The following is an 11,502-nucleotide window of genomic DNA, read 5'->3' as shown; positions in this document are numbered from 1 at the left end:
CCTAAAGCGGCAGGATAATGTAGTCTCATTACCGTGTCAAATGCTGTAGCAATAGTGTTCACATCACCCTGTTTTGAACTTTGATCTCCACTTCCTGTATCCAAGATGTTTCCTCCATGTAGTACTAAAATCAGTACATGGATCTTACATGGCTGCAGTGAGTTTGTGCAGGATTCATCCTGAAAAAGGAAACAGAACAAAGCATTACAATGTATGCAAACCACTATAATATCCATTATGTTGTAAAAATGCTGTCATTTGTATGAAATATGGGGTACGAAAATTCTTATAAAATGCAACCCAAAAGTGACCCCTAAGATGAAACAAGGGTGATATGGCATGTGTTACAGATATTCTACTTTTCATAGACTAGGAGAAATCTTGAAACTCATACCTACAAACTAATGCATGTGAATTCCTCATTCTGTATCTTTACAAGCAGAAGTCATGATTATAAACATGAAGATATGTTTAAATGCAAAAAGATGGAAAATCTGAGGCTATCAATAAAAACTTGAATTATAGTAAGATGTGGATTGTAATATCTAGTCACACCCTGGCATATGAACAATTTAAGTTATTACATGAGCATGTATGGAAACATATACGCATACACACAAGCAGTGTGTCAACTATAGTTTTTACAACTGTGCACAAATTTAAATAGTGATAATACCCAAATGCCACAGTGAATGCCTATGTAGATCATGTTTAACAGCAGCACACTTTGTCATTTACTAATATTTGATCAAACGGATTAAGGATACTTAATTGTAAATCTCAGAATTTAAAACACCTGCAATAGTACTATGAAATTATGCGCGCATATAAACACACATTTAAAATATATATATGCATATCTACATCTATTTATATAGATAGATATAGACACACACACACACACACACACACACACACACACACACACACACACACACACACACACACACACACATAAAATACATAAGTGAACCTGTGAAATACATTATCCTAAAAGCTATAGATCAATAACTTGCCTTCCGGCAACATATAAACTATACACTGGAATTGATGCTGACGGAGTTTATAGTCATTTAGAAGAAAACTCAATTATGGCAGCAGAACAAAAGGGTAACAAAAGAAAGTCATATGGAACAAAGGATCATTTGTTGTTAAATAAAGTCATAGTGGAGAACTTTAAAAAGGGGAAGAATCTAAGTATGGCATGGATAGGCTACAAAAAAGCATTTGACAGCATCCCACATTCATCAGTAAAACAGTGCTTAGAAATGTATAAGACATACCCTACACTAATCAATTACATTGCAGCAACCATGAAACAGTGGCAAACCACTTTGCAGTTAAGCCATGATGAAGGAGAAATTATTATTCCAGGGATAAAAATTCAAGGGGGGATATTCCGGGGTGACTCTTTGTTACTGTTGCTCTTTTGTCTTGCCCTTAACCCATTAAGCTGTCTACTTAACAGATTAGGCCATGGCTACAATTTGGCTCCCAGAGAACAGCAACGTGTAAAGACTTCTCATCTTCTCTTTGTCGATGATATAAAACTGTATCACTCATCAGATAGGGATCTGAAAGCACAAGCGCAAGTGATCAAAACTTTTTCAGATAATATAAAAATGTCATTTGATCCTGATAAATGTGCAGAACCACCCCTTAAAGCAGGAGAGCTGCAGCACCAGGAAAATATCTGTCTGGGACAGGAATGGGATATAAAGAAACGTGAGCAGGAGGGAGGGTGTAAATATTCGGGACTTGGGACAATAATTTAATACAAAATCATTTGAGCAAGAGGGAGTGTTTAAATGTTCTGGAATTGACGAAGAATCAACTATAAAACAAGAACAAATGTCAGTAAAACTCAGTAAGGAATATTTTAGAAGACTAAAATTAATACTGAAAACAGCCCTGACATCTAAGAATAAAGTCCAAGCTATAAACCAAATTTCTCTTCCTGTCCTAACTTACAGGTTGGAGTGACTGGCCCCAAAAAGTGTTGAATCAGTTGGACAAGAAAACCAGAAAGATTCTTCATGCTTATCAAATGATTTATAAAAATCTGTATATACCAAGATGACATATTTCCAGTTCTGAAGGAGGTATGGGCCTTCTCGAAATTGATTATACGTATAGATATAAAATCGTAGGACTGCATACATATCTGCTGACCTCACAAGACCCAAATGTAGTGAAAGTTTAGAACATTTGGATAATAAGTCTAAGATGACTTCCCTGCTTAGTCTAGCAGAAGCATACTGGTGTCAAGTGGGAATGGAAATCAAACCAGAAGTATATAAAACTCAGGCAGCAACTGAATGTGCGAAAAAAAAAAAAGAAAGAATATAAGGTGAAGGACCAGGTGAGAAGACAAGAAATGTGGAAAATGCATAAATATAATTGCAAGTATGGAAAACACTTAGAACAACCTTAGGCTGATCAGAGTCGAACATAGGAATGGTTAAGGAGGAGAGGTGCATTTAAACCAAAAGATGAAAGGTTAATGTTGGTGGCCCAAGATAGTGGATACATACACATTGGCTAACAAAGTCCATTGAACATGTGGGAGAAACAGACAAATGTAGGGTTTGTAAAACAGAATTGGAAACAGTTGCACACCTTGTTGCTGGTTGTGATATACTAGTGGCAGAAGGACTGTATACTGAAAGGCATAATAATGTGGCAAGACTGCTGCACTGGGGATTGTGTAAACATTATAGTATTGAAGTAGCTGAAAAACACTGGAAACATGAGCCAAAAAGCATCACAGAAAATGATGAAGTTTATATCAGATGGGATCATCCATTGCCAACAGTTCAAAAGACAGATGCAAGAAAACCAGATATAGTGACCCATGAAAAGAAGACAAAAGTAGCATTGATCATTGAAATCACCACACCCAGTGACTACAGCGTCTTGTGTACAGAGAGACACAAAGTCATAAAATAGCAGTACTTGCAGGCAGAAACGAGGGTAATGTAGAATAGGGATACCCAGACAGTCCCTGTAGTAGAAGGAATAACAGGTCATATAAAAAAGAATTTACAATTGTACTTAGATATGTTACCAATACATGTAACTCCGTACAAATTACAAAGGGAGTCATTACTGGACACATTTTGGGTGCTGTGAAGAGCACTTCTGGCTGACATCAAAGACTGAAACAATACTAATTTCATATCTTTAGTCATACTTTGACTTAGGAATAGGGTCCATTCCCATCATGGTATTAAAAACACAAAGGACTTGGAGAAATTAAACAATAAATAGATATAGATTTACACACATGCACAGACACACACACACATACACATACATATAAAATACATAAGTGAACCAGATATTGCCTGCTGTATGACCATTTGAGAGGTTAAAAGTTAAATGCAGCTAAACAACACAGGATTATAAAAAACAAAATGCTGTGTCAGCAAGAAGAATTTCAAGTTCAAATTTAATCCAAGCCAGTTATACAATCCAAGCCAGTAGTAAGTGCTTTCGTCTTTCATGCTAGAGACTTCTTCAGACTAATGGCTTTACCATAAAAAACACAGACTTTAAATACTTCATTAATCATCACTTTAAAACATCAATTAGCATTTAAAAACACATAGACATAAAATATAAAACTATGCTTATAAAAACTTTTCTAGTTTTTCAATCCCTTCCTTTTCAAATACATTATAAATTCTTCCCTATTATTTAATCCTGGATGGAAACAGGCATTTAATCTGACCTGCCAACAATATTCCAACCAACCTAATTCTTCAACATTTACTATCTTAACATTAGGGTGCACTGTGTCCAGAACTATACATTTGAAATTGATTTTACATTTCTTATCAGCATAATGTTTGCTCATAGCATTTTTTGTGTCTCCATTACTAATAGCATAATTATGTTCATAAATTATTTTGTATAGTTCTCTTTTTGTTGTCCCCACATAGAATGATCTGCATTGCATTCTAAACCCATTAATAAATAAATGACATTTTTTGATTTACATGTAAACCTCCCTGGGACCTGGACTTTTGTTTTCCCTACCGATATTTCACCACTGTCAGTAAATAAATATTGGCAGTAATTACAATTATAACACCTAACCATACCTCTTCTTACCTCAACTTCCAGGGCCAGACATTTTAAAGAATTTTTCAAAGTAAACTTAATAAGGGTAAAGAAGTTGAGGTATACATGAAGAGTCATATGTAAATTTACAACATTTAGACAAAACTATTTCTATGAGACAATATTATACATGTGAGTCCCCTGGGGCTATTTGCATGTTGTTTGTTTAAAATGTTCATGTTTTATACTGGGAGAACAAGAAAGTTAAGAAACAGAATTAAAGAACCTGCATACACTATACAACTGAAGACATGCTTTATATAGACATATTATCACCAATTTTGAGTGCAGGATTTTTATCTTGGTGTTACAGATCATGTGTACAAATATCTTAGATGAAGAGCAACAAAATTGTGTAGGAGAAAAGGAAAATATTATAGGAAATTAGAATGCAATCTGATAAGTTTCCTAAGATAAATGACACTGTACATATATAAAATGCTTTGTTTTAATTCTGAGAGGCTGGTCAAGTAATGTTAACATTGTTATTAAATGCTAATATTTAATTAAGAATTAAATGCTATATAAAATGTTTACAAATTTCATTAACTTTTTGAAGGTTTAAGTGAAATGTGCAATGGCCACATGATTTTTATGTGTAGTTAACATGCCACTTTGTATCTTGAATTTACTCTGAAGAAGTCCATTTTATATACAGGATAAAGTGCTAAATAAATATTTTTAAGTGAAGCACTGGTATTATTGTCTGCCTACTGGATGCTCTAATGTGTTTAGTGTTTGCTCATTTTGCATCATCCAGTTTTAGTAGTTAAGAGTTTGAAAGGAAGCATTATGGTAATACTGAACAAGAGCCATGTCAGGTGTACTTGTGAAAGAGGGGAAGGAGCCCACGAAGGTTATTTACTACTTTCCAGGAATTTAATATGCTGCTTCTTAAAGGCACTTTTACCGTGATCTGTCGGGGGGGTGGTGATATGCAGCTTTACTTTTTTGATGAACAGAATGAACCATCTTATCTCTGTAAGTACAAAGATTGGTGATCAAGGGTCACATGTTCACCACTAAGGCAGGTATTATTTACAAACATTAGCTTCTTTTGCTGGATGCATGAGCAATGCTATAAGAAAGGAACACTTCACCAATGAAAATGGTGTGCACCATCACAACAGGACATCTAGAGTAGCACTGATGCATCAGGATAGTAAAAGTGCAAACCCAGTGTTACCTGTAGATATTGCAATGTCCACATGCCACTTACAGACAATGCCACCCTTACAGAGCAGAGTAATGGTCTCATCACAACTTAGTATTACAAAATCTGTTCATACTAGAAATATATATGAATTTCACCTTTATTGTTTAAAAACTGTTCAATGCACTTTGCATGTGCAGTAATACACTCCAGTAATGTACAAAGCATGATTTATTGCACCTCCAGGGGTTGTGGGTACTTAGCTACCAGATGTTAAGGGCTTGAAGGCATTTAGTTGCACCTCTGACCTTACCAAACACCTGGATTCATTCAGTGTTCTATAAGTCATTGGCTTCTTCTGAAGTTAACTACTGATCAAACTATGCCATATCTCTAGGTAGATAAGGTGGCAAATACAATAGCAGATACTACTTAAGTGATGTTAGATATCTGACCTCTTGACAAAAAAATATACAAGTTTCATATATTCATAGATATTCCAAGGTCATTGATCCTTATAACCATTTATGCCTGACCAATACACTCCGTCTCGTTGCACCTACTTTCTCCAGGAGGGGCATATACCAGTCAGTCTTGTTGTAACTCTGTGAATCCCACCCATTCGATAGGTTACGTTTAACTCCCACCTCCAGTGGAGCCTGGGAGGTTTGTACTGTAGTTTTCAATGATTTTATCCTGAGCATTTTGACAAAACGAAGTTACGGCCTAACATTTCTAACAAAAGTTCTTATCTCTGGAGACATAAGGATTACTAAAGAAATGTAAAAAGCAAACTGGCTCAAACAAATCTTTACAGTGCTGGTGCTCATTGGATTCTAGATTTCAAATTGCATCTTACAAGTAATAATAAACACATTAACTATGTAAGTTTGTAATATTACATAAATAACTTACATTATATCAGTAACCACTCAAGCTATACACATACACTGTCAGCAGCATTTTGTTTTATACTGTGTCATTAATACAAGGCTATGCAGTTCTATATGTATAACTTGATTGTTGAGATATTTAGAAAAATATGAAAATAGTATACAACAACAATTAATATAAATAAACAACTAAAGGGGACAATACAAAAATAGTATACAACAACAATTAATATAAATAACCAACTAAAGAGAACAATACAAAAATAGTATACAACAACAATGAATATAAATAAACAAGTAAAGGGGACAATACAAAAAAAGTATACAACAATTAATATAAATAAACAGCTAAAGGGTACAATACAAAAAAATAGTATACAACAATTAATATAAATAAACAACTAAAGGGTACAATACAAAAATAGTATACAACAACAATTAATATAAATAAACAACTAAAGGGGACAATGCAAAAATAGTATACAACAACAATTAATATAAATAAACAACTAAAGGGTACAATACAAAAAATAGTATACAACAACAATTAATATAAATAAACTAAAGCTGACAATACAAAAATAGTATACAACAACAATTAATATAAATAACCAACTAAAGAGAACAATACAAAAATAGTATACAACAACAATGAATATAAATAAACAACTAAAGGGGACAATACAAAAAAAGTATACAACAATTAATATAAATAAACAGCTAAAGGGTACAATACAAAAAATAGTATACAACAATTAATATAAATAAACAACTAAAGGGTACAATACAAAAATAGTATACAACAACAATTAATATAAATAAACAACTAAAGGGTACAATACAAAAATAGTATACAACAACAATTAATATAAATAAACAACTAAATGGTACAATACAAAAATAGTATACAACAACAATTAATATAAATAAACAACTAAAGGGTACAATACAAAAAAGTATACAACAACAATATAAATAAACAACTAAAGGGTACAATACAAAAAAATAGTATGCAACAACAATTAATATAAATAAACAACTAAAGGGTACAATACAAAAAATAGTATACAACAACAATTAATATAAATAAACTAAAGTTGACAATACAAAAATAGTATACAACAACAATTAATATAAATAACCAACTAAAGAGAACAATACAAAAATAGTATACAACAACAATGAATATAAATAAACAACTAAAGGGGACAATACAAAAAAAATATACAACAATTAATATAAATAAACAGCTAAAGGGTACAATACAAAAATAGTATACAACAATTAATATAAATAAACAACTAAAGGGTACAATACAAAAATAGTATACAACAACAATTAATATAAATAAACTAAAGGGTACAATACAAAAATAGTATACAACAACAATTAATATAAATAAACAACTAAATGGTACAATACAAAAATAGTATACAACAACAATTAATATAAATAAACAACTAAAGGGTACAATACAAAAAAGTATACAACAACAATATAAATAAACAACTAAAGGGTACAATACAAAAAATAGTATGCAACAACAATTAATATAAATAAACAACTAAAGGGGAACTACAAAAATAGTATACAACAACAATTAATATAAATAAACAACTAACGGGGAAAATGCAAAAATAGTATACAACAATTAATATAAATAAACAACTAAAGGGTACAGTACAAAAGTAGTATTCAACAATTAATATAAAACAACTAAAGGGGACAATACAAAAAATAGTACACAATTAATATAAATAAACAACTAAAGGGTACAATACAAAAAATAGTATACAACAATTAATATAAGTAAACAACTAAATTCTAATGCTCTAAAGATGTTCTCTTATTCTATCTCTAAGTGGCCCTATTGGCCTTACCCATATAAAATGAGTGACAGCACTCACATTCTGCTAAGTAATCATTATCAGTCATGCACGTGGCTGTAGCATGAAAAACAAACTCTCTATTGAGATCTGGAGGTAGAAACTTGTTGGAGGTATTAATATAAGAACAAAAGTTACACCTCCCACACAGTCATATTAATCCCCCTTCTTCAACACCCTCCATGCTCCTATTATGACAGAGGAGTCTCTTCAGGTTCTTCCTATTCTTGTACAAGAACCTGGGTCTCTCTCCCACTAGTTCATGTACCTTTGCATCAACCATCAAAACTGATCAAAGCTTGGTAAAAATCTCAACTAAATCTTTATTATCACTAGTGAAAAATAGGGGCACCTTCGAATAATCCTTGACCTGATCCTGAACTACAGGTCGCAGAACACTACTATGTAGTCCAAAATACAGAAGAGCTGCATTCTCTCTCAGACTACTAACAGTGGACAGATTTTCCTGTATTTCACCAGGGTGATAGCCCCTATTCATGAGCCTACAGCCCAAATCAACCATCTCTTTTTCAAACCCTTCAGTGGTGGGGTTCAACCTGGAGGCTCTCATGCCCTGTGCTTTAATTAAATTTATAAATTTTTAAAGATACAGCTAGGATGCATTCTAGATCTTTCTAACAGGGAATTCCTGTAGCAATACTTCCAAAAACACCAGTATTGATGCTACCATTATCCAATCTTTCTACATAAAGATCGAGGTACTCTATCCTGTCACCTGATGACACCATTGTGAACTTCAAACAGTCAGTCAAACTGTTCAGTGTTCAATGAAACTCCAACAAAACTTCAGGACTCCCTTTCCATAGCAAAAACACATCATCAACGAAATGTCGATAAAACATCACATGTTTGTAAGCATCATTCTCGAACAATATAACATTCTCCCAGTGTGCCAAAAACATGTTGGCGTAGCTATTGACACATGAAGCGCCCATAGCTATGCCATCATTCTGGATATACATCTTGACATTAAAAGTGAATACATTATTTTCAAGGATCACTTCCAAAAAATGACATATAAGATCAATCTGTACCAGTGTATATTCACTATTGGCACTAAGATATTCATGAATATATTGTACACCCAAACCATTGGAGATGTTTGTAAAGAGTGACTGAATATCAAATGTGACAAAAATCAATCCATGTAAGTTATCAACATTGGTGGTGCACTCATATAAATCAATGAGAAATTGCTTTGAGTCTCTAAGAACCATCCTGTTTTGATCTATGACTGGTCATAGATGTTTCTCAACATAGAGGGATAGTGTTTCCATTATCCACCCTCCACATGCCACAGTAGGTCTCATAGGTGGGTTGGAGGGTTGTTTGTGTACTTTTGGTAGACAAAACTAAGGTAAACTAAACAGCAACAAATAGTTACTTTTCAGACTTTATATCCTTTAGAAAATGCATGCCAACAAAAAATCTGTTATTCACACAACTTTCTAAGTTTAAGAGCAATATTTAAAATCTGTCCCTATTTGTGGCCTTTGTCCAGATTTCTTGCATTAAGAAGTTGAGAGGTATGCATACAACCATTGCCACATGATGGTCAAAAGTGATTGAATTATTAACCCAAGTTCCTAAGTCCCAGACTACATTTTCATTTTGTAGTGGTGTGTTCAATCATATCATTCACAATATTTGTGATTTCCTGTAAAGTTTTATCTAAAATTTCAGATAATAAAGTTTTAATGTCTGGTTGCATTATTATGATTCTTAGAAATTCCATATTTCAAGTAAAAGTCACAGACAGACATCATTTGTAATTGTTATTTTTATACATTTGTTAAACAGGTAACCCCCTAGACACAAGTGTCCCTTTTCAAGGGTAACCCTGGAGCATTGTTTGGTGAATTGACATCCTCAGAATCACATAGTTGGCAAATGGAGGTTGAATGAATCAAATCCTGTACCCATGACTACAGGAAATAGCTTACTAACAGAGCTTAATCCTCTACATTAACAGCATTACATCCACAAGTGGATCCTTGGTGCAGCCATTGTAGGTAAACTCTTTTAGGTTCATAGGATTATACTAGGCTATTGGCCAGGAGGCCCTTATAAGCCTAGTCAAGAATTTCACTCATGTTCCCACAAAATCAGGACCTGTTTTCCCTGTCCAGCAGGGACACAGGTTGGATCCGAGGGGTATATTTTCTGTTTCCCATCCAGTCATCCAGGTTCCTCTTAAAGAGGGCTTGTGATGTACTCTGCTTGACATGGAGAGGGAGTTTATTCCACAGATGGGGGAGTCATTGGGTCACAAATCTATCCCACCAACAAGTTCTATTAATGTTACAGACTATGCTGAGGTTTGTGTATGGGTTGCGTGAGTGGAGTTTGACTTATGGATATGCAGCAACTCTACCAAGGCTGGTTTGAGATGGCCTTGTATGCCAGACACAGGTCATCTCTGAGCTGTCTGTATGAGACTGAGTAGAGGGACACGGTTTTTAGCTTATCTGTATATGGTAGGTGTTTGAGACCCTGGATTTTCCTGGTCAGGAACCTCTGTGGTCTCTCCAACTGCCGCATGTGCTTGGTAAGGTACATGCTGAAGGGGGCATTTTACTCTATAATGGGTCTGATAAGGGAGGAGTAAAGGGATGTTATGACCTCCTTGTTCCTGGATGAAATTCCCTTACTTATGAGGTGGCCCATGTAGAAAGCCTTCTGTACATCAGAGGCAACGTGGTGGTCAAACGTCAGGTTGCTATCAACTTGGGTGCCCAAGTCCCTCATGACTGATTGCATGTTTAGTACATTGTTATTAATGTGATAATTAGTGGGGATGCCATTTTCCCCAAAGGGGATAATGATGCATTTCTTGGCATTCAGTTTGAGGCCATGCTTCTGGCACCAATCATTAGTTTGGCCAAGGCCCTCTTAGAGGAAGTTCACATCACTAGGGGAATTTATGAGTGCCCAGCTTGCAGTCATCTGCAGACTTGGCCAGCCACAGACCACTGGTTTTGTCTTGCACCTCAGAAAAATATAGCCCAAACAGGAGAGGCCCCAGACTGATCCTTGGGGTACGCCACTTGTTACAGGTCTACTGCTAGAGGTGGCTTCCCCTATTTTGACTGAGTGAGTTCTATCAGAGAGCCAGTTAGTTATACATCTGGTAATATATGGATTGATGCCCAGCTGGTAGAGTTTATCTATTATGCCTGAGTGGACAATAGTGTCAAAGGCTTTGGCTAGATTAAGGTAGGCGGTGTGCACTGTCTTCCCCTCATCCATGGCTTTGGTGACTGTTTTGAAGAAGGCAACCAAGTTTAGCAGGCATGATCTTCCTTTGACAAAATCAAACTGTGTGGGATTAAATGTTTGGAGGTTGCCAATGTCCTTGTTTATAAGGTCCATGATAATGCGTTCCATGGCCTTGCAGATCAGGCTAGTTAGACTGATGGGCTTA

General features: G+C 34.7%; 1 protein-coding gene across 8 annotated transcripts in view; it reads right to left on the bottom strand.

Moving 5' to 3' along the window:
* PITPNM2 (phosphatidylinositol transfer protein membrane associated 2) overlaps nucleotides 1–11,502 on the bottom strand; it is a 3,395,372-nt gene that overhangs the window by 468,646 nt on the left and 2,915,224 nt on the right. For all 8 annotated transcript variants that reach the window (XM_044067911.1, XM_044067913.1, XM_044067916.1 and 5 more), the window contains one exon: nucleotides 1–179. This exon is cut by the window's left edge and continues 66 nt beyond it. In XM_044067911.1, the coding sequence (XP_043923846.1) occupies nucleotides 1–179 (179 nt within the window). The remainder of the gene's footprint in view (nucleotides 180–11,502) is intronic.

The sequence above is a fragment of the Protopterus annectens genome, chromosome 3.part1, assembly GCF_019279795.1.
Source record: "Protopterus annectens isolate FY-2018-M chromosome 3.part1, PAN1.0, whole genome shotgun sequence".
NCBI classification, from domain to species: Eukaryota; Metazoa; Chordata; order Ceratodontiformes; family Protopteridae; genus Protopterus; species Protopterus annectens.
This window is presented reverse-complemented; position numbering and strand designations above follow the sequence as displayed.